The sequence below is a fragment of the Poeciliopsis prolifica genome, unplaced genomic scaffold, assembly GCF_027474105.1.
Source record: "Poeciliopsis prolifica strain line A6 unplaced genomic scaffold, Auburn_PproV2 SCAFFOLD008, whole genome shotgun sequence".
NCBI lineage: Eukaryota > Metazoa > Chordata > Actinopteri > Cyprinodontiformes > Poeciliidae > Poeciliopsis > Poeciliopsis prolifica.
The window spans coordinates 13,632,644-13,655,573 of NW_026562383.1; the positions used below are offsets into that span (position 1 = coordinate 13,632,644).

General features: G+C 38.9%; 3 protein-coding genes across 3 annotated transcripts in view; 2 read left to right on the top strand and 1 right to left on the bottom strand.

The window, feature by feature from the left end:
- Positions 1-4,763, top strand: part of phlpp1 (PH domain and leucine rich repeat protein phosphatase 1) — a 51,180-nt gene extending 46,417 nt beyond the window's left edge. The window contains exons 14-17 of the mRNA XM_055032911.1: positions 157-270; positions 1,152-1,346; positions 1,933-2,161; positions 2,236-4,763. Coding sequence (XP_054888886.1) covers positions 157-270; positions 1,152-1,346; positions 1,933-2,161; positions 2,236-3,555 — 1,858 coding nt within the window. The 3' untranslated portion in view covers positions 3,556-4,763. The remainder of the gene's footprint in view (positions 1-156; positions 271-1,151; positions 1,347-1,932; positions 2,162-2,235) is intronic.
- Positions 4,728-11,447, bottom strand: mep1bb (meprin A subunit beta b). The gene is made up of 14 exons (XM_055032912.1): positions 11,318-11,447; positions 11,194-11,212; positions 11,049-11,099; positions 10,904-10,947; positions 10,726-10,804; positions 9,733-9,850; positions 9,373-9,551; positions 8,631-8,849; positions 8,336-8,488; positions 7,576-7,791; positions 7,012-7,479; positions 6,752-6,931; positions 5,858-6,008; positions 4,728-5,228 (listed from the first exon to the last, which is right to left on the bottom strand). Exons 1-14 carry the CDS (start codon positions 11,390-11,392, stop codon positions 5,006-5,008), a joined length of 2,175 nt encoding a protein of 724 aa, XP_054888887.1. The 5' UTR covers positions 11,393-11,447; the 3' UTR covers positions 4,728-5,005.
- A 6,023-nt stretch (positions 11,448-17,470) lies between these two features.
- Positions 17,471-22,920, top strand: opn7a (opsin 7, group member a). Its single transcript, XM_055033471.1, has 5 exons — positions 17,471-17,558; positions 18,662-18,824; positions 19,112-19,239; positions 20,964-21,298; positions 21,993-22,920. The coding sequence occupies exons 1-5, from the start codon at positions 17,471-17,473 to the stop codon at positions 22,620-22,622; spliced, it is 1,344 nt and encodes a 447-aa protein (XP_054889446.1). The 3' UTR covers positions 22,623-22,920.
- Positions 22,921-22,930: the final 10 nt, after the last annotated feature.

The following is a 22,930-nucleotide window of genomic DNA, read 5'->3' on the forward strand; positions in this document are numbered from 1 at the left end:
TACTCTGTTTTTCCTTGCAATATATTACCTAGTTTTCCTTTATGTTCATTATTTCTCTGCTGTTTGTTCATAATAACATATGGCTTTAGTTTATGTATTTATGTGCCTGAAGATAAGGGAATGATTTTGATCTGCTTCGTGTTTTTTGCCTTCCAGTAACATTCGCTGTTTTCGTATTGATCCACCACCAACCTTTTCATCGAATGAGGCATCTGGGGGGCCCGCTGTGTGGAGTCATGGTTACACAGAGGCCTCAGGCGTAAAGAACAAGTGAGCTAAATTCAGTCAAGAGTGAAAAGAACAACCTCCATCGTGTTTGTGCTGCAAAGCCTCACTAATATAATCCTTCTGAGAATTTGTGTTCTAAAAGATAACTTTAATGAAAAAATATGGAAGCAGTGCTCTTCTAAAACATGAGCATTTGCTGCAGAATCTCTTTGTTGGGGAAAACTGGAACTACAAAGCAATAAACAAATTAAAAAGTTTTTTTTTTGATGACAGAAAGGGTTACTGTAGCCTGGAAAAGTCTGGAATTCGGTTTCAGTATTTTCCATGTTTGGAGAAGTACAGTTCAGTAACAGTTCAGTTTCCTTCTTCATATTCATTCTTGCGTCCTTCTTTCTTTCCGTTTTTTGTCCTTCCTTTTGTTTTAGTTCCCATCCCTCTGTCCTTTCTTTCTTTATTCTGTCCTCCTTGTCTTCATTTCTTTTCTTGCCATTCTTCCTTGTCTCCTTTTTTCTCATGACTCTTCTATCTCCTTTTTTCTTCTTTCTTTGCTTCTCTGTTCTTTTCTTTCTTTCAATGTTTGCTTTCTTGCTTCTTTCCTCTCTTGCTTCTTTTATTTAAGTTTCTTGTATTTTTGAGTTTTCATATTTAAAGTCTAGAATATATGCTGTAAATTCAAAGGGAAGTTTGAATTTGCTGAATGACATTAATTCAAAATATTCAGTATTTTCAAAATATTCAAAAAAATTGGAAAATATTTGTCAAAACATTGGAAGTTTTAAAACACATATTTGCATGAAAAATGTTTGGAAACCTTAGCAGATATTTAGATATTCATCCAAACTGATCATAATAAGTATTACCTATTTTTTTTCTCTCTAGCTCTTGTCATTTCCTTACAGAGTGATTGTCTTGTTTCTTTTCAGACTCTGTGTTGCCGCACTTTCAGTAAACAGTTTCTGTGAGAGTCGGGAAGCTCTGTACGGTGTGTTCGACGGAGACAGGAACGTGGAAGTGCCCTACCTGCTGCAGTGCACAATGAACGATGTCCTGGCCGAGGAAATCCACAAGACGAAAAGAGAAGAGGATTACATGACCAACACCTTCCTCGTCATGCAGAGGTACGTGACCAGCAGTAATACTCTGTTCTCTGGATGTTATTTTGCAAGCGATTTTTTTTTTTGGTGGAGGAAGAGAATTTTGGTTGTGTTTAGGAATTTTTTGATTTTACAAGAGAGTAGAAATAGACATTAAAAAATGTGGTTAAATGTTAGTTTTGTGTCCGTTTAGTGATAACATTGCACAACTTTAAATTGTGTTTTCTTGAAACAGTCTGTTTAACAGTCAATACTTTGTTTTGTTTTGGTTTTTGTTTTGTTTGTTTTTTTTCATAGGGCTTTAACTATGGTGATGTTGGGTTTAGCAGATTTTTAAATACTTTTTATCATCAGTTTAGTTATCGCAATAAATGCCACAAAATATTATGATGAACTCTTAACCACAGATCACCCGTCTCTACCATCAAGTTGTCAGAGATTGTGAATGGAAAATGAATCCGTTCAATCCCAGGGTTTTAATTTTCAGGTTTTAAATTGAATCATAATTATGTTTGTAACCACAGAATCCCTCCTGAATATTTACAACTTAAAATCTGTTCAATAAACCGTCGTCCTCTCTCTTTTTTTGTCATCCTTTTTCCCCTTGAAGGAAATTGGGAACAGCTGGACAGAAACTCGGCGGCTCTGCGGCTCTATGTCACATCCGACACGACCCTACCGACCCCAGTGGCTGCTTCGTCCTCACAGCAGCTAATGTGGGAAAGTGCCAGGCCATCCTGTGCCGGGACGGGAAGCCCATGTCCCTGTCGCTGCTTCACAACGTGGGCCTTGAGGAGGAATACCGTAGGATTAGGCAGCACAGAGCCATCGTGACTGAGGTAGAGCTTGCACTAAAAAGGCAAATCTAGTTTCAAACGTTCTCTGTATTGATTTCCATCATCTTTTCTTCCAGGACAACAAGGTGAACGGCGTGACTGACTCCACAAGGATTATGGGCTACTCCTTCCTTTTCCCCTCAGTCATTCCTTGCCCCTATGTGCAGACGGTGACTCTCACCCCTCAGGATGAGTTCTTCATCCTGGGCAGCCGTGGGCTGTGGGACGCTGTGTCTCCTACAGAAGCAGTGGAGGCGGTTCGGAATGTCCCGGATGGTCTCGCTGCGGCGAAGAAGCTCTGCACCCTGGCTCAAGGCTATGGCTGTACCGACAGCTTGAGTGCAGTCGTGGTGCAGCTCAGCGTGAGTGAAGACTGCTGCTCCTGCTGCTGCTCCGACCCGCCCCAGCCTCCCCCTAGTCCCGGCCTGGGCGCCTACCCATCGTCGTCTTCTGCCATTAAAGATCGACCCTCGGACGGCTCACTGCCTGTTCCGCCGTCTTCCTGCAGCGAAATTAGCAGCGAGATCAGCACCAGCGAGATGAGCAGCGAGGTGGGCTCCACGGCCTCGTCCGACGAGCCCCCGCAGAGCTCCTTTGTGTTGCTGCAGGATCAGCCTCACCACCCTCAGCTTCACTTGCACCATCAAGCCCAGCTGCTGTCTCTACAGCAGCAGCAGTCCCACACAACCTCCCAGTCCTGCCAGTATCTCCTCCCAGGTTCAGAACTGGCTTCCGCTCGGAACTGCTGTGCGCTCCACCCAGCCTGCCTGGCCGGCTCCTTTCAGAGGCAGCTGTCCAGCGCCACCTTCTCCAGCGCCTTGTCCGACAATGGGCTGGACAGCGAGGACGAGGAGCCCATCGCCGGCGTTTTCTCCAACGGGAGCCGAGTGGAAGTGGAGGCAGACGTTCACTGCCTGAAAGCGGAGCTGTCGCAGTTATCACCGTCCCAAAGCCTCGTACCCGCATCGTCCAGTCAGGAACGCATCTTGCTCAACCTTCCTCCACCGCCTCCACCTCCTTGCACCCCTGAACCCCTAGAGGACGGTGTGGACCTGAATCTGGCAGAGGCCGAGAATGGCCTGGAGAGAGACGAGTCGTGGCAAGGTGTGGGAGCAGGAGCTGGGGATGGTGGGAAGTTTCCGGGGAAGAGGAGGGTCAATGGTTCTGTGGCGCGTCAAGAGAAGAGTCACAACCTCATTGAGGTGGCAGCCGACGCCCCGTCCAAGAAATCAGGGGGTTACTTCACAGCGCCGGCTCAGCCTGACCCGGACGACCAGTTCATCATCCCCCCTGAGCTGGAGGAAGAGGTGAAGGAGATCATGAAGCAGCATCAGCAGAAACAGCAGAAGCCAGCCGGGACGGATCAGCCCACTGATTACTATGACACCCCTCTCTAGAGGGACACCGATTCATCTCCTCTACAGCACGCTGTGATTCTTCCGTTCATGCCCACGGACGGGTGGGTTTCGCCTGGAGGCTGTAGAATGCACATGTGAAAGTGTTTCACAACAGGCTTCTTCCATGCGCCGCCTCTTTGGAGGAACATGTAATGAAGCATTCTCAGAGTGAAACAAGCAAATGAGCCCTTTAATGATCCTCAACCTCCTCAAATCGCCCGAGAGGACACAAATTCCACGCACCCTTCTCGCAGACCTGTTTTTTTTGTTTGTTTTTGTTTTTCCAGTACATAATCAATACTAGTCTATTTGCAGATGGCATTAGCTTGTTATTGTACTTAATATGGATAATGATTCCATGGTTTATTTTGTTTTGTAAGAACTTAAATCAGTGTGATCGCAGTGAAGTTGCTAAAAGGAACCTTTTGAAATACAGACTCATCTTTTTATTATCAATCGATTTTTGATGAATCATACGCCATTACTACCACACCTAACTGTTTTAGATAGGGCACTTAAAATACTGTATTTCTTCAGTAAATCACAGTTCTTTGGCCTGTAAAATGACATAGAGATTTTTTTGTAGAAAATTTCCAATACTAACTCCTAGGAGTTGCATACTCTTTATGGTGACTCAGTCACTTTTTTACTAATCTTCTCTGAGAGAAATGGTGATTCTTTTTCAATGATTGTAAATAAGAAAAATGTTGTATACTGATGCTTTTAAAGGAACTGTATGTCGGTGAAGGCTTCTAGCTGTGGGGAGGATTTATTGTTTGCTGTTATGGAGGCGTGCCCCCTTTATCTAAACCCACAAAACATCAACATCACAACAGACACACACACACAAATGTAAATGTGCAATTGCAGGATGGAAACTAACATTCCGTAAAACATTTATACACTAAGTTGCAATGGTTTGCTCCACTTTGTTGAACTGTGATGTCCTGTAGTCATCACTGTATCTACTGAACACTAATAGGTATTTGCATGCACACGCAAACAATCACACACACGCACACACACACAAGACATTCACATACATGGATACTCACAGGTAATTAGCCCCACCTTCCTCCTGCAGTAACTGTTATCACCGGCATGACTGTGTCTAGTTCAGTAACACCAACAAGTATAGCCACAAGGAAAAGAGACACTACAAAATGTTCCTGTCTTTGGTATAATAAATTTTAAATTTGTGAATATAAGCATTGTTGTCTGAGACTTTTTTTTTCGGACATGTTAACAGTTTTATACAAAGATCACGACCATAATAAAAGCTTAATTTAGAATAACTCCATTTACACATTAAAGCTTCCTCCATTACTTCCAGGTCTTTACATCAAATGACCAATAGGTGGCAGTCTAAGGCAACATTTGGTTTTATCCAGCTCTCCATCAACGGTTGTAATGTTTTCATTGAAAAAAAAGTCCCAAGTTATTGTTAGGGTCAATCATTGGCATGCACATTTTCCATGTGCATGGTGCTGTTGTTCTTCATAAGCTTTTTCTTGTACTTTTTCTTCACACAGAGGACGCTGACAACTGTGATCACTAACATTGCCCCCAGCACAGACAGGGAGGAGGCCAGTGCTAGAGTGGTTTTGTCCTGCATGGAGCCTTTGTGCTGGCAGACATTCCCGTAGTACCACCAGTCATTCCCCACCACACACCTGCAAAGCAGACGAAAGGGGATAGAAATAGGAAATCTGACCGTTGTGTTTTCAGTATCCCTATGTCTAGATTTGAAAGGGGTCTTAATGAGTCATAAATTGTTTTAAATGTAAGAATATGAATTTTTACAGCCTAAAATGTCTTAAGGGCATTCTGATATTATACTGATATAAGCTCTTAAATTACATTATCTCATGCTGATGTTTTATTTAAAAAACAATTGCTGATTAAACATAATAATGGAGTGGTGCCATTCATTAATTTTCTTCCTAGCTAAAATAAACTCAACATGTTGCCTCATACTGTGACAAAATTAATTTTGCAGTATAACTTTTTCATTCCAGCTAGTAAACCATCAAATATTCTCTTGAAACCGTTTTTCTGTTTTTTGTAAACTTTTTAGGAAATTGAGACAGTTTTAAAGTAATTATTTCTCATAATCCATGTAGGTCTTAAAGTCATATGAGTGTTTTTCAGAAGGCATCGATGAGTCTTATACCTGTCAATGTGTCAATAACAAAAGCAGAGAGGAAAATAACTCATCTTTGGTATAATATGGGTATTTTGTTGTATCATTTAAAAAAACAGCACTGACTATGGTTATTTTTCACTGTCAAAACCTGCTCACCTGCAAGAAGGCTTCCCTTCATCCCCAACGCAGATTCCACCATTCTGACACAGCACATTTTGGCAAATATCTGAAGCATTAGTGGTTGTGGATGTGGTAGGTTTTACCGTTGTGGAAGGCACAGGCTGGGATTGTGTCAGATGGGCCACATCTATAAGCACAGATGAGATAAATGAGCGATTATAATCTTACATGCTTTCATATGGGCAGGAGAAAGTCTTTTCAGCACAGTTACAAACCTAATAGTGTCACACGGGTTTGCAGATCAAACTTGTTTTATGATAGCACACTTTGGATTCTTTATATTGGTTTAATGTATAGGCCTAGGTGATTAGATCCAAAGATGAGAGATAGCACAGTACAAAAACTTTTTTCACAGTTCTTAAGTATTTGTTTGCCATTATCTGTGTTTTTCTTAAAGAATAGATGACTGCATTGTAATTATTGTTAGAATGACTTTATATTTGGTCCTTGAATCTGAACACAAATATCTGTATTGAACTCCTTACATTCTCCAGACAGACTTGTTACTTGTACATGCATGATTTTACTTGAGTTGAGGTAAAAGTCGTAACAAAATTTTAAAAAAAAATCATCCACGCAGAGAAAAGGGGACCTGCACAGCTTATGACACAGAGAAAAATTATGATAGTCATGGATAAAATGGGGAATAGTGATGATGGGACAGGTGCAGAAAAGCAAGCAATTACCCATCCATTGCCCAAAAGAGCTCTTTGTTGTCAGCTCCAGGAATCTGTGTTGTTCTGACATAGATTTATTGTACGCATCAGAATGTAGTGGTGTTGATGTGTAAGTAATTAGTTAGGATGAGTTGGAGTTGGAGTATTTTCATTAAACTCACTCAATGTTTATGTCGTGATCTGTTCCCTTTACCTTCCATTGTGAGCAGAAAGATGGCATCTCCTCCCTTGACAAAGTCTCTGCTCTTAGCTCTGAGGTGTGTGAGATACACTGGTGTACCAAAACCCGGCCCTCGGAAATACTTGGACCCATCGGTATTCGTCACCTCAGTGCCAACCTTCCGTGGATCGTCCCAGAAAAAAAGGTCCGAATCTGAAAAAATGTTGCGTGAAGTTTAAACTATAAAGAGCAGCTTAGCATATGTTACAAGACTCTTCTCTGCGACAGCCCACCTGTTGCCTTCTCGGTTGGGTCAGTGGTGACGCTGCGCTGATTGGACATGCGCTTTTGAATGTGAGGGTGCTGATCCATCAGCATCATGGTCATCTGCTTCCACGGGCAAGGCCATGTTTGTCCAGCGTCCCCCTCCCGCGCCACGAGGTGAGCGTAGGCAGACAACTGCCCAGGATAGTCCTCTTTACCGCTGGGGTAAAGCTGCATCTGGAAAGTGTAACCCTCCTTGGAGGTGAATGGGGGGCTAAAGATCGAGGTGCCGAGTGGGGTCGTATCCATGACCTGGCCGAAGTTTTTCACCCGCCATACAAACTCGGGGCAGGTGGTCTCAGAAAGGTTAATGTCATCCAGTGAGAGTCCTCCTGCTGCCGGACCCGAGCCCCCCTTTGTCCCTTCAAAGACAACTCTGAACTTTTTTTTCACATCCAGACTCACATGGTGCAGCTGCCACAAATCCTGAGGAGGTCCTGTGTGAAAATGAGAGAGGAAAAAAAAAAAGAGGATTGAAATGACTTCATTTCTCCAGCAGAACTCTGTGAGCAGCATGGCTTTGACGCAGTCACCAGTTAGTGTTGTTATAAAGCGCAGCGTTCCATTGGGATTAGCTTCATCGTACTCCCTGACGTGGATCTTCAGGGTGTCGCTGGGACCAGCACTGTTGTAGTAGAAAAACTGCAAACACTGGTACCCTCTTTTTGGATAAACAAGCCTGCTCTCCAGCATGGCCGTGTCTCCAGCGTTGGCCGTACCAGTGTTAAAGTGCATAAAGTATCCTGATCCTAGAACAATGGCATAAAAAATGAAGTCAAGACTGAGTGAGTCGTAATGTATTGTTTTAGCACTGTGAATGTGACAGTAGCAGAGTCACTTTAGCATCCCGGGTAAAGCTGTGTAAAATCCTTTTAACTTAGTACTGTGTAAAACACAGCTAACAGTAGAAGAAACATCATGCACTTATTTTAACTTTTTTTTTTCTAAATCTGGATGAGTCGGCATGTTGGAAACATGCCGACATCATCATGATGTTGGAGATGAAAGTGAAGTTCAAAAGTATTTTTTTCTATGTGGATGTCTGGTTTAGACTTTTTAAAACATTTACAAGTACAGATAGATGTAATGGTAAAGGATGAAAAAAGCTAAATCAAAAAGGAATTTTTGAAAATCATGTGTTGACTTTCTCTTTATTTTTATTCAATTAAAGAATGAAAATAAAAGATTATGAAAGATGCTTTAAAAATTGAATTTAAATTAAACTCATTATTTAACATAGAAATACTATGTTTATTTCAACAGTGTCTCATGTCTCTCTAAGATCTATCTCACCTGTGCATTTGCCCATGTTGGAATAGTCCTTGTCGGGCCCTCCAGGAGCACTAGCGACCCTCTCCCAGTTGGCCTTGTCCCCATGTCCTTGGATCATCCCACAGATATTCTCACGCTCAAAATCACACGAGTCCAGGAAGGTGGAGCCTTGAGCTAGAAAATATGTGGTAAGCGCGTGTAAGAACAGCAATACACTCAGCAGAGCATCATTCAACTGAAAAAAGTGACCCGAATGTTTCAATTATTTTTGTTTTTGCCAAGAAAAAAAAAGGCCCTGCATGGTATTGACTCTTACTGCACTTGTAGAGGCGGTTCAACTTCAGCAGGTCACTGTCGCTGAACTCCATTCGCTGTCCGATGACTTCGCTGAAAGCAGGGATCTTGGTGACGATGGTGGGCTCAGAACCGTTCTGGAAAGCACCTTTACTGTAGTGCATCATGGAGTTGTAGTCGTAGGGTACGCCCAAAGAGCTGGAAACGGTGTCATCGTATGTGTTGAAGTTGTGTTCTCTGCCTACAGAAAAAAAATAAGCACACTTTTAGAAAATTCTTAAACAGTTTGTTTATTCATAGGGGTTTAAAGATGCTCTAGAAATTGCTGACCTCTCTATGGAAGATGTACTTTGACTACAGTTTAAAGGAGATGATACATTAGCAAACTGATGAGCAGAGGTCAATTTCTTATGGACATACTTATCATGTATGCAATAAAACAATTGGCGCACTAAAAGTCGCAATAAAACTCTGCAAAAGCAATAAATGTCTCTTACTTTTGTTATACAGAGGTGAATATTATTTACTAGCGAGTTGACATGTGAAGGTAATCTGTTGCTCTGGAATTTATTTATCCATAGCATAGAAAGGACATTACCTTTCTATACTTTGTAAATATTTCACATAAAAATATTGATTAAATACTGAAGTTTTTGTAACGTTCTAAGAGGTAAGACTACTTTTGCAAGGCACTGTATATGCAATCGCAGTCAAGATTTTACAAAAAGAATCATTTTTGTCACAAAGAGAAAACTATTTAATACCGTCCGAGATGCGGTCCCACATGATCTGCACATAGTCATCGCGGTCTGACCTGGACTGCTCATGCCAGAAGCCCAGAGCATGAAGGAACTCATGTTCTATCGTAGCAATGCGGTCGCAGTTCCTTCCTATTGACAACCTCTGCTTCCCAACCTTGCGATTACCAACAGAGGAGAAGCAGCTTTGGGAAGGGAAGAAAAGCTTTTATGAACATCAAATAAAACCCGCAGAGTCTTATCACGACTCCTTCTCAAGTGCTGATTTAATAATAATGCTTTAATCCCCAAGAAAGTACAGCTTGTCTCACTATCTAAAAGGGTAAAAAAAAAAATAATAAAAATAATAGGTTCTTCTTCTTTTACCCGTTTCCTTTAAAAATGGAAATGTAGTTTTCTTCCCCGCTCCATGGCTTGAAGTCAATGCAGGTCTTGAGGCGGTACTGTTCAAAGGCCTTTAGAATGACGCCTTTTGCGTTGATCTCTTCAGAGGAGACAACACAAGCAAATCAGGTATATTAAAGTTTTAATGTTCTTCATCATCAAAGGCTCATCATATGTGAACCTGTATGTTTTTGCTGTTATGCCTGAGTCCACCAGATCTCTGAAGGTAGATGTTACTCCAATTCTGACATCACTCACTAGTGAGTGATGTCAGCACTTTTGGCTGTAGACCTTTTCATCACTATTCCTTCCTTGTGCCACTTTTGATAGGGGAGCAGCAGGTTTAAAGATGCTCTGACTCAGTCTTCCCACATTTGCTGCTCACTTTCTACCCAAATCACCCCACCCACTGATATGATCAAGATTTAATCAGTGTAAAGTTCTACATCTGCCATGTATAATATATTGAATAAACCATGAAAAAGTGATATTTAGATACGCACAGAAGTACTGTCTTTATCTGTGTTTCTGACTATTTTGTTTTTTTTAAATTTTATTTGTGCATTTATTTATTTTTTCTTGAAACCACACACATCCCGCTGCAGGATTATGAACAAACAACTTTAAGCTTGTCAGCACATGTATGATACTTATGATAACGATTGATGATTAACTGACAGTAATCTTGGATCTCTATCAGTTTTAAAGCTTGCACAATAAGAAGATGGTACAGCACGTTAAGTTCACTGTGTTTCACCAGCATGTTTTATGCACAATTATATTCTAAAACACTTCAAGTAAAATTTTTCAAGAAAATGTTAATAAACAAAATAAAGTTGCAAACAGGTAACACGGGTAAAAGCTATGCACTGTTGCCAAGTCATACTGAAATGAAATGCAAATATTCTGTAAATCTGTTTACAGTAAGTTATTTTCAAGCTATATTTTTCCACATGTTTCAACACACATTCTTACCTAAGTCATCTTCCATGTAATAGGGAACAGTTTTTGGCCACTTGTACTCATCCCCAATGATAGAATTTCGTGTTTGTGTCTGTAGAGGCAAGAATAAGCCAAACCCAGCAGAGAGAGGAATGTGATTTTACAAGTTTCACATGTGCGGATGAAAATCAAACAAAATATTAAAATCTACCTCATCAAGTACAATGTCTCCCTCTACCAGATTCAGTCCTGCCTCTGTGAAGACAGAGCACAGATATTATCGGTTTAAAGGATAATCAAGTGCAAACCAGGAAAAAACGAGAAATAAAGTGACCCAAACTATTGTCTTGACATACCTTCATTGATGTCAAAGATGTCGAGGTCTCGTCCACCATCTACATCAAAGTCTGCGGAAAACAGAAATAAATAAACATGTTGAAGACATTTGCATTTGGTATTAAGGAAGAGTGAAGTCCACAGGTTTCTAATGAAAATACTTACCAGATATCTTTGCTGTCGGCTACATGACAGATAGTATGCGGTAAAAAATATTGAATAACAAAATAATTACTTTTTTTTTTTACAATTTTATAACCCACATTATTAAATCTAAACAATATCTTACCAAACAGAGGGTGGTGACACAGAGAAGGCAACAAATGTGAAGTACAAGAACACCAATTGGTTGTCTTCCTGCCATGTTGTACTCTCCTCATTGAGAAGTAAATAAATGGCAGCGACTGTGCAAAGTTAATGCCAAGGAGGCAGAAATTACAAAGGTGTATGTTGATGATAAAGCACACATTTCATGAGTCAATAATTGATAGAGCCATAAAGGGTCAAGTTAAACAACAACTTTGCTCCTCTCTGGTTTTTGCCAATAAATCTTTAGACCTTGGCAAAGAACCTCTGAACGGCCAACAGCGTATACCTCAGCCCTGCAAAAATGTATTCACACGCTTGACTTTTTCACATCTTGCTATGAAGTAACCAAATACTTTAGTGCCTTTTAATTTGATTCTAATTAAGAAAGGAATAGTAATATATACTTGCGAAGAGAAAGAAACAGGACACATTGTGTTGAAAAAAAAATAATGATAAATCTTGTGTCTTAAAGGTGTTTTTTACACTTTTAAGACCCCCCTACAAATCCCTTTTACCTTCAGACATAGGGAAAAGGGAAAGCCCGCCCAAAACTATTGGTAGTCATGTCTGTCTTAATATTTGCTTCGACCATGTTTTATGATTGCAGGATGCTTAATGTCGCTGTCTCACATACAGGTCACACATATTAAGTAGGGTTGGCATAAATTATATTTACATAATTAGTAAACTGTGAAGTCTCTGCAAAGAATAAATTATTTAGCTTCTTTGCAAGTGGTCATGTTAGCTTTAACTGCTGATGTACATTTCCACATCAGTGTTGCACCTTGGATTAAGAAAACCCAAGTGCTTCTTGATGACATTAGCTAATCTGACCACAATGGTTTTTCCTCTGTAGCACATGATTAACAGACAGATAGTTGTAAAAGCAGACAGTGGGAGATAAACTTTAGGAAACTTAAACTTTTTGAAAATGTTTTTTGTTAGACTTTCATTAGATGTTTTTATTTTGATATTTTCACAGAAAGTCTACTCTTCTTTTGCTTCCATTAATTCATCTAAAGATCAAGTTCATTTATTTATTTATTTATTTTCTCTTTTACCAGTAAAGCAAAATCTTCTGCAGGAACTGACTTTTTAAACAGTCTGTTTTAGTGTGCTTCTTTTCATCTCTATAGTTACCTCCTCATTCTCTTTCAACCCAAATGCAGCTGGTTGTTAAAAATACTTTGCTGTCAGTGTCCCCAGCATTGGAATGTCTCCACAGACACCAATGTTAGATTAACTAAAAGAGACACATGTCAGTAACAAGGTGAACTGTTTGAAGAGGTTTATGTAAGTTCAGTGATGTTGATGTCCAAACATCCTGTGATTTGACCTGTTTTAGTTTTTAATCTGGTATTGTTGTAGGATTTGCTGTATGTGGTTGAAATTATCGATAATATTTGATTTTTAGTGTAGATGGCATATGTACATCAAAAATCAGGAAATCTTTCAAAAGTTCATTTTTATAAGTAATTTACCTGTATATTCACTACACACCCATAATTTAAATATTCAGAAAATGTTAATATTATGTGGCCCCAATTATCAAACAGTAAGGATAATTACAAAAGACATTGACTGTTTATAGAGTGCTTTATTCAAGCATAATTTTGGGGGGGAAAATAGATTGAAAGGAAATCTGTGACTGATAAGCTTCTTGGAGACTGATTTTATTTTCCAGAAATACTTGGCTGCTATCCATACTACCAGAGGTAAAAGTACTTTTTTTAACCACAGTCTCATTGTACTTGATCAGGGGGAGAACACTTTCCAGCTGATCTAAATCTGGTGAAGACGGACACTTGTCCAGATTTTTCAGATGGTCTCTCTTGAGGAATAGCTCTGAATCATCTGGCTCAAAACTGTTAAAAACTATAATCTACCCTAGTCGTGATTTTTTTTTTCTTTTACAGTCAAATTAATAAATACACAAAATAACATATTGTGTGCTGAAATAGTTGTTTCTTTCTGTAAAAAAAAAACTCCCATTTTGTCTGTGGTTATGGTAGAAATAGGACAAGAAGGGAACACAATTACACAGCTATGCCACAGAGCAGACTTTGTATAGTTTGGCTTAAGTGATTACCTATTGATATTTCCTCAGCCCTACTTTATATCCCTGAAAAAATGAGTTTACATGATAGATGAAGCCAGTGAAGCTGAACTGATGCATCTGGGTCGCTGGCAGTATTTTCCTTGGAGCTTATTTTACTTTAAGCTATAAGATTTACGTATATTTTTAACCAGACATTCTTGCAATATTAACCCTCATAAATCAGACTTTTTGCTCACTTCAAAGGTCTGATGAAGCCATTTGCAGACTTTAATTGTAACTAAAAATGAGTTAAGAATAAACTTCAATTCCAAAGATAATGTACTTGAAGTTTTTCAAAAACATGCAGTGTTTATGATCCTTGAAGCCCTTACAAAAAACTTCAAATACTATTTCTATTGCATCATTTTTATTTTGAGTTGCATTTGAACTCAGTAAGACGTGAAGTGATTCATAAATAAATACTTCTCAGACATAAACCTTAGTGATTTAAAGTGTTGAAACTTAGGTATTATATTTTTGTTGTTTTTTTTTTTCTCACCTAGACAAAAGAAGCTGATATTTTAAAGGGGAAGAAAAAATGCTATGAATAAGCACACAGCAGTTCTGCTATGAACCTATTCCTATTGTAACTGTGGATATCTAGTTCCAATATGAATATATAGAATATATCATGCTTCTTTAGTGAAAGTAAGGATTTATTCTTTTTGGCTGAAATGCGTCGAAGATGCTTTAATTCTGTTTCCAGAATTCTGTGTGTATAATTCTTACTGCAGATGTTATATGACAAACCATCCAAACAATTTCACTCATGCTTCACTCATGAGAAGCTCTTCCATGGATTGATGTCCTTTTGCTTTTGTTCAGTCATCAACACTGAGGCCTGGAGGTGGCTAATGAAACTCAACCCAAAAAACTTGTCAATCACAACTGCTTCATGGTTTCACAAGGAAGACACTTACTTTTTTCTATCATTTATTTTTCAAAATAAATGAAATGTCAATCTGAAAACTGAATTTTATATTACAAAAGATTACACATTTTTGTTTTAAACTGGTTAGATGATCTGAAAGGTAACATACAATACGGAAAGTTTAAAAGTTTTAATCATAAAAGAAGGTATAGAAATCTTCAATGGAGCTAAAACACAATTCAAGAATTGCCCCAACTCCCAATTCTTGAATCAGAACCTCACTGTAGGTATTAAAACATTTCACTCAGATCCTAAAAAGTGTTGGAACCAAAGTGCAGAGAAACTCTTAGAATTTTGCTGGAAAAGAAATCCTTAATATTAAAAAGTACATATATTCATACAGTTAATATTCTGTTTGATGGTGGTGAGAATTTTTTTTTTTTTTTAACAAATCTGGATGTAAAACTGTGCTGTCATTTTTCAAGGTTTGTCTGCCTCTTCCACTCCTCATTACCCGTGTCCGGTGGACCAGTCTATCAAATCCGCCCCACCGGCAGGTGGGCACAGCAGGAAATGCCACTGATAAAACTTCCCTGCATTGCCTCATTGACTATAGTAGATTTTTAATCTTCTGGAAATTCCCAAGCTGCATATCCATCCTGAACGTTTGGCGTACAAGTCTTCGTCAATTAATGATGAGGAATCGTTACTATTCAGAAATGGAGGTGTTGAAATTCAAATGGAAGTTCTTACAGTCAAAAAGATTATAAGAGTTTTAGATCAGGATTAATTTGATTTGATTACGGTAAAGATGAGAATCTAAAGCATGTTATTGCAGTTTTACTTTAGTCGCCAGGAGCTGTTCATTTAAAACCCTCTGATTTAAAAACCCTTTCTTCTCTGACTTCAAGCATAAATTGCAATATGAATTGTGAATTCTGCTCAAAATGAAAGGTGTTTCGCCACAAGAATTGGACGTTAGTCCACTTATCTGTAGTCATGACAACATAAGGTGCCCGTGGTTTTGTAGCCACCAGGTGAAATCCTCCTAAGCACTCATTCTGTAATCCCACCAGACCACTTTGATGTCCATGCCGTGTTTTATCTTATCTTGTGCCTTCATTTCTCACTTCCTTCTGTGGACATGACAATTAAATTTATTGACAGCACCATTACAACTGGAACAGTGTTTTCATCTCAAATGTGTCCTCAATCAGTTCCAGGCTCACCTGCCTCTTGGTTATGTGAGTATGAGGGTGATTTCATGAATATTGAAAAGAAGTGAAGGGTGGGGGATTTAGGGGGGCACAAAAGGCAATATTTTCACAGAGGAATATTCTTTTGAAGATAACTCCTACCTGCTTTCAAAGTGTGACAGAGTGGACTGTTTCTCGTTCTGTTCTTTCTGGAACACACAAAATTAATTTTGAAGCTGCTACCACATGTTCCTTTCGACCCAGTTTGATTGATGCCAGAAATGCCAGACTTCTAATTAAAAGAGCCACATCACTATTGTCTTTGGTAACTAAGATACATGAAAGGGACGATTGCCGATTGCCAACTATTACCATTTTTATTATGTTACAAAAATCAGAGGACACAAGGCTTGGAGAATTTTTATGTAACTAAAGATTGTATTGCTGGAGCAAAAATTACATTATCACAATGATAATGTGCATTTATCCTTGTCCTCCAGGGCTTCAAATGAAAGAAATCAATGACTGGGAGTTAAGGCTCCAGTTTAAGTTTTGTGAAAAGTTTCCTGCAAAAGAATCTTCCTTGGCACATTATACTTCATAGGATTCACACATTATCTTTCTCATTTTTATCGTGTCACATAAATACAGTGACAGTCTCAACAAGCATGTAAATACTTTGCTGTTGCTTGTTTTGTTTTACTAAAGTTACTAATTGCAGCTTTAACCACATTTGTGTATCAACTTGCAAGAATTTGGGTAAGTTTGAAAGAGCATTGAATAAAAAATGATGAAACCACATTTTATTAAATAAAGTTAGGCAAGAGTCATTATTTGTCAGATTATATAATAAGATACGTGGTGCCTACTCAAAAGTTCCTAATTCAGACTCCATTATTAAGCTCTGATAAATAAGTGCAACATTTTATACTAAACTGAAGTCAAAATCACTTCAACTCATTCGAAGTTCAAATAGACAGTAACTTTGCAATATCACTAAATCACAGAATCCCACAATCATAAATGTAAAAATATGTTTCATATGTATAGGCCTATTTTATTTTTATTTATTTATTTTTTTAAGATGGTCAACTCTAGGAGCTATCGCTGCATCAGTGAGAAGTGAAAGTTGGGCTGGAGAGTCTTATTAAATGTGATACTTTACAATAAATAAATAAAAGAGTTCAGTCTCCTGCTGCAGTAGTTACAGTGATCAACACCTGGCTAAAATCACGGCGACTTTTCACACCCTCGCGTCCTGCCGACGCGTGGATGCGCTCGACTGTTCACCTGCCACTTTTCTTCATGAAAACGAATTTCGTCGGAGGTTCTGTGACGCTTCATGGAGCGAGGGGCACAGTCAGCTCCTGCAGCTCTACCCACGTGGACTTCAGCGGTTATTGACGTCATTAATTTGCTGAGAGCAGGTCGTCGTTTTGGGGGCATCTGGATCCGCCGCTCCGTGGTGAAGCCTCCCGACACAGACAGACGCACAGTCACATCCAGACTGATAGGCTTTGTTCGGACTGGACTCACTTTATTTGGCGTCAGCAGTGTTGGACGTGTGAGGGGGGGGAGAAAAAACTAAAAATAAATAAAAGTTTGATGAGCGCATCGTGGACTGTTGGAAAGTAATTATTTAAGGTACGTTTTATTTATACTTTGATATCGTTTAACTGATGAGAAAAGGAGATGAGTGAAAACGTTTGAAACTTAGTCCAATGTGGCGCCGAGATCCGTTTGTTTGTCCATAGGTGGCAGTTTATGACCGTGAAAAAAAACCCATAATTTCTCTGCTGATTTCAGATATGACCGTGTTAATTATTCCCAGGATACACTTGGTATTGTTTATGATTGCTAGATTATATCCCATTCATTCAGCATCAGTTAATGTATATTTGGCAAGGGAGTCATTGAAACACACTAGAACTGTAATATCTGGACTTAAAATAAAACAATGCATTTTAGATGGGACTCTTGGCTGAAGACATGGCGTTCCACTCCAGCATACCTGTGCCTCTGGATATAACTGTGGCTGTAGTCTACTCAATTTTCGGTGAGTTAAGTCTGCAGAACTTCAAAGGTAATGTTTTATTCTGCTTTTTAAATTATTCTCGGACAGACCAACAGCTGAGTTAATATTGTTGTAAATGAGTTTTCTCTGAGTTCTGTTCAAGCGAGAATGAGTCACAGCATGAGAAAAATCACAGCCCAACGTGAAGCCATGCAAGTTCACTTCCGCTGTTAGGTGTTATGGATGCCACTCATTTTACATTGCCACTTATCTTCTTATTTAATTATTGCTCCAGGTTATATTTATTATGGGTTCAAAAAGGCAGGTGTCCATGTAATATTATCTGACACAATACAATGAAAGGCCCCTGATAACCAATTCTCTGCTCCCAAAGTTTACTTTCATCCTATGTTTTGATCTTGGTCATATTTCCAAGAAAAGCCTACATTCCATGTTGCTGCAGATGGAGTTTGCATATGAATGCACCGTACTCTATTTAGTGGCAGCTGTCACCTGAATGTCAGCCATTCAGGTGACAGCTGAATGTTTAATAACATTCCTTGCACAGGAATGTTCAAGGAATGTCCAACATTCCTTCTACAGGAATGTTATTAAATGTCCTCTTCTAACTTCTAAAATGTGTCGTGAAAATTTCATCCTTAAAAAATCCTGTTCCATTTGATGCACCTGTCTTACCTGAGGTTTTAAATCCAACTAATTAATTCAGTCAATTTCTAAATTTTTTTTTTTTTTTTTTCAAATATGAATGCATTTATTGCAACATTAATTTGTCAGCTATAAATGGCGTGATGCGACTGGAGCACAGGCAATGCAGTCTGAAGTTACTTTGGTCATGCTCAGGATCTTCAGCTTTTCAACATAATTGGTGCTAATGTTAAGATTATTTATTTCAACACTCATGGTCAGAATCCGACCTTTTTTAAAAAAAAAATAGAAAATACAGGAAGTAATATAGCTGGTGTCTTGGAAGCTTGTGTTTAGGTGATTTTTGATATTAAGTATAAAACATGAAAACCAAATATGTTTCAAAACCTAAAATGTATTCTTTAGTCTTTCTACCATTTTACTGAGGTAGGCTAGCTGTTTCCCACAAAACATGAAATTGTGGTTTTGTTGTTTTCCAGGAGTATGCTCACTATTTGGAAATTGCACACTGCTATATATCTCCTACAAGAAAAAGCACCTGCTGAAGCCTGCAGAGTACTTCATCATCAATCTGGCTGTTAGTGACCTGGGTCTCACGTTGTCCCTTTATCCCATGGCCATAACCTCAAGCTTCTACCACAGGTAATGAACTCAGCATGTGCTGTAGCATTGCAATGAATGAGAAAAACAAACCAAGTCAAAATGTTTTTCATCATGACTGCAAAATTACATTTCTTCAGTTTTTTTTAAGAGAAGCTCTTCAATATTTCATGATTGTTTAATGCATGATTAATGAACCCTGTGATTGCCAGTGGGCTTACACTGCAAATGTAGTTCAATCTCCTCTTTTCTTTGTCTTTTCTCACCCTTCTCCCTCATTGATCATTTCTGCTGTTCTGCTTTCTCACACCCCCTACCGTCCCACGCAGGTGGCTGTATGGGAAAACTTTGTGCTCCTTATACGCATTCTGTGGCATACTGTTTGGCCTCTGCAGTCTGACCACTCTAACCCTGCTAAGCATGGTGTGCTTTGTGAAAGTGTGCTGTCCGCTTTATGGTAAGCTTTTCAAGAAAGTTATGTTTGCAATCTTATATTATTAACCACCATCAGGTCCCGATAAGAGAAGAGGCCAGAAGTTGATTTATTGATGGAAATAGCAGGATGAGCCTTCAGTGAAGCACACATTAGCCTTCCTTTGTGTCTGTAAAGTGAAGGGGCTGCAGTCGATATGACTTACTTGTGATGTTGGTTGATGTTGTGTGGTGGTTCTTTAATCTGGACTGAAGATAGAAATCTCATAGAAAGGTCTGTACATACCTGAAGTTTTGTGAATAAGCTTTTTTTTTTTTTTTTTTTGTCTCACATTAGTGTTTCATATTATTAAAATTCTAATATAACTTCTAAAATAAGATGTTGCTTCCTGAAACAAATGTAAAAAATTACATTTCTTCTCATTTCTGTTAAATTTTGAACCAAATTTGGTCTTGTGTTGGTCATTAGATTCGTCCAACACAGTTTGAGAGCATTCCACAGAGAGACTAACCTTTAACGTTTTGCTGGCACAAAAATATTTAGCATAGGTGGATTAAATCACATTATCCCCGCATATTGGTTGTTTATGTAAACAGTTGTCTTGACTGCTTACAAAAAGTACACAATGTTTTTTTTCTATAATTGAATTTCAAAACGATTACGTTCACATGCAGTCATTTGCATTTTGTTTGCTGGTTCCCATTTGCCTGCGTTTAAAAAACAGAGTGTTCAACTGAATGTAGAGCAACATTTGCAGCAGGAGGAACATTCATTACAGCATTAGATCATTACATCTTTTCAAGTTTTGTGACTACATTAATGGTATGTTGTTTCCACCTAACATTAACATTTCAGGGGCTGAATACAAATTGCTTTATTGCGTAGATATATGTTTGTTGAGCAAAATGAAAAAGCACAATTTTGCTGCTATTTTCACAAGTTTAAATTACTGGCAAAGATTTGTGGTCTGTCTCACAAAAATCTCAATAATTTACAATAAAGTTCCAGGTTGAATTACGGCAAAATTAGAAAGTTTTAAAATTAGGGATACCTTTGTAAGTCAGTCCAAACCCCACTAAAATTCATTTACAATATTTTTGAGTATTTGAAGGAGTGAATTGTTTCGTGTGAAGTTTGGCTAAGAGTCACCACTAAGGATCTGTATATGACAAACTTGAAAGACTTGGGATGATTTCACAACCTCGGCATATATGTGCTCTTTGAGAGGGAAACATCCCCCTCATTGTGCTAGATCCAGAAAATTGCTTAGCATTTGATCATTTTTCACCCATCCCACTGCTGTTCAGTGTTCTTTTTTCTTTTGTGAATCTTGGTTGATCCGGCTTGAGTCAGAGTGCTGGTAGATAGATATAGATAACAGGCACACAGAGTTTGTGAAAAACCAAAAGTGCCTTTCTGGGGTAAACAGTAAGGACGATATGAGTTTACCCTACAATATATGTTCTTTGGCTCTAACTTTCACAGCAATTACTTCGGTATCCTTGAACTAAACAATTGTGTTTAGTACAAAACAGTCAGCAATTATTCTTCATTGTTTCCTTTTAAGCGATGAACTCTTCATTTTTGCCATCTCTTGTGAGAAACTAACACTTTTCAACTAACAATAAATGAGCAAGATTGTGCTGTCAAATTCTCTAAACGTATCCTAAAATAAGCAGTCTGTGGAAAGCTGACGATATGTCTTAAAATAATTAGCAATAAACTGGAATCTTTATCTGTTTTGACAGGAAACAGGTTCAAGCCTTTTCATGGCCAGCTGCTCATAGCCTGTGCTTGGGTCTATGCGTTGCTGTTTGCCTGCTCCCCACTGGTCCACTGGGGAGAGTACGGACCAGAGCCTTATGGAACCGCCTGCTGCATTGACTGGCGCTTGTCCAATAAGCTCGGCACGGCCCGCTCGTACACTGTGGCGCTCTTTGTTTTCTGCTACATCCTTCCATGCTGTGTAATTGTCGCGTCCTACACGAGCATCTTGGTGACTGTGCAGGCGTCCAGGAAGACCATGGAGCAGCATGCATCAAGGCAGACGAACATGAGCAGCATCCAGATGATTATTATCAAGGTGAGGTGAGAGGCTCAGAAATTATTTAAGAATTACATCTTTGTTTACTTGAAGACTGATCTAATACATTTTGATTGGCTTTCATCCCTGATATGCTGCAGTATCCTTGAATGCTAAAAATGTTTTTAAAAATAATTCTACCTAATAATATTTGACTCTATAGGAAAACAAAAGAAAATACAGTTAACATCGTATTTAGACAAAAACATGCATGTTAGTGTATAAAATTTCTTGGGGTTATTGATAACAAAAAATTGTATCATTAAAAATTATCCAAAATTACAGTCCCCTCTTCAATTACTAGTACATCTGGTAAATTGGTGCAGCAAGTCTGAAAATCACATTTTATAGCAGCTGTAGTAGTTTCATAAACTATAATTCAACAAAATCTCAAAATATCCATATTTAATATTTTAAACAACATTCTTTTGTTGACAAAAAAGATCACCTCATCTTTTCCTTTAACATTAACAATTTGCCAGCTGAAGATTGGGCAAGATAGCTGCTCAGTGAACTAATATCCACTGTATTTGGGGTGCCCTGTGCTGCCCCATACAAACCCACTTCACCTTCAACTCTGGAGAAGTAATGCAGATTGACCTCCTTTAATTCTACTATTGCCAGGTGTTACTTTTTCATAGAGTTGTAGTTATGTATTCACTTTAAACTGTGTTTGTTTTTTTTCTTCTTCAAGCTAAGCGTTGCTGTCTGCATTGGATTCTTTACAGCATGGAGTCCATACGCCATAGTTTCAATGTGGGCCGCCTTTGGAGAAATTGAGAGCATTCCCCCTCTTGCATTTGCAATGCCCGCTATGTTTGCAAAGTCGTCGACTATATACAACCCAATGATCTACCTAATGCTGAGGCCTAATTTTCGACAAATTATGTGCAGGGACCTGGGAACGCTAATCCAAACATGTCTGAAGGGATGTTTCATGTTTAAAGGCCAAGCGAAGTGCTGCTCAAAACCAAACGTCATGCTCAGACGTCACACAGCTCACAGACAGGCCGACCAGCCTCCCTTGTCCATCTCCTCTGCTAAATCGCCTATAGTGACTCTGAGGGATCTCAGGTGTCAGAGGTGCATGGACAATTTTGAATGCTTCAGACACTACCCTCAAATGTGTGGGATTGCTAATCCAGCCGCCAACACGGACTCATCAAGAGATCAAGAAACTCCGGTTTTGCAAACATTCAGCCAGATGTGTGAGAGTGAGCATCCAAAGAAGTCCCTGATGGCCACCGTAAGGACATCAGATACAAACTATTTCAATATCAGTTTGGAGATGGTTCCCAGGTACACAAAGGAGGCTTGGCCCTGATAATGTTTAGAATGTGTCTGACATGTTTAGAAGAAGTGGAAATATCCATTCATTCATCAACCAGTCAAGGTGAGAGGCTACATGTGCAATTTGAACCTGGAATCATCCCGCACAAGTGCTAACAACAAGAAGCTAATAACTGCCCTTCCTTGCAGCCTGCAACTGTTTTTTTAAGATTCAGAAATGCATACTATACCGTTATGTCTTTTTTGGTAACAGCTATGTCCTATAACATGTTTGTCATTTTCTTTTTATTTTAGTTTGCTATGGACAGAATAAGAAAAGGTTTGGTCAAGTATTCCACTAAC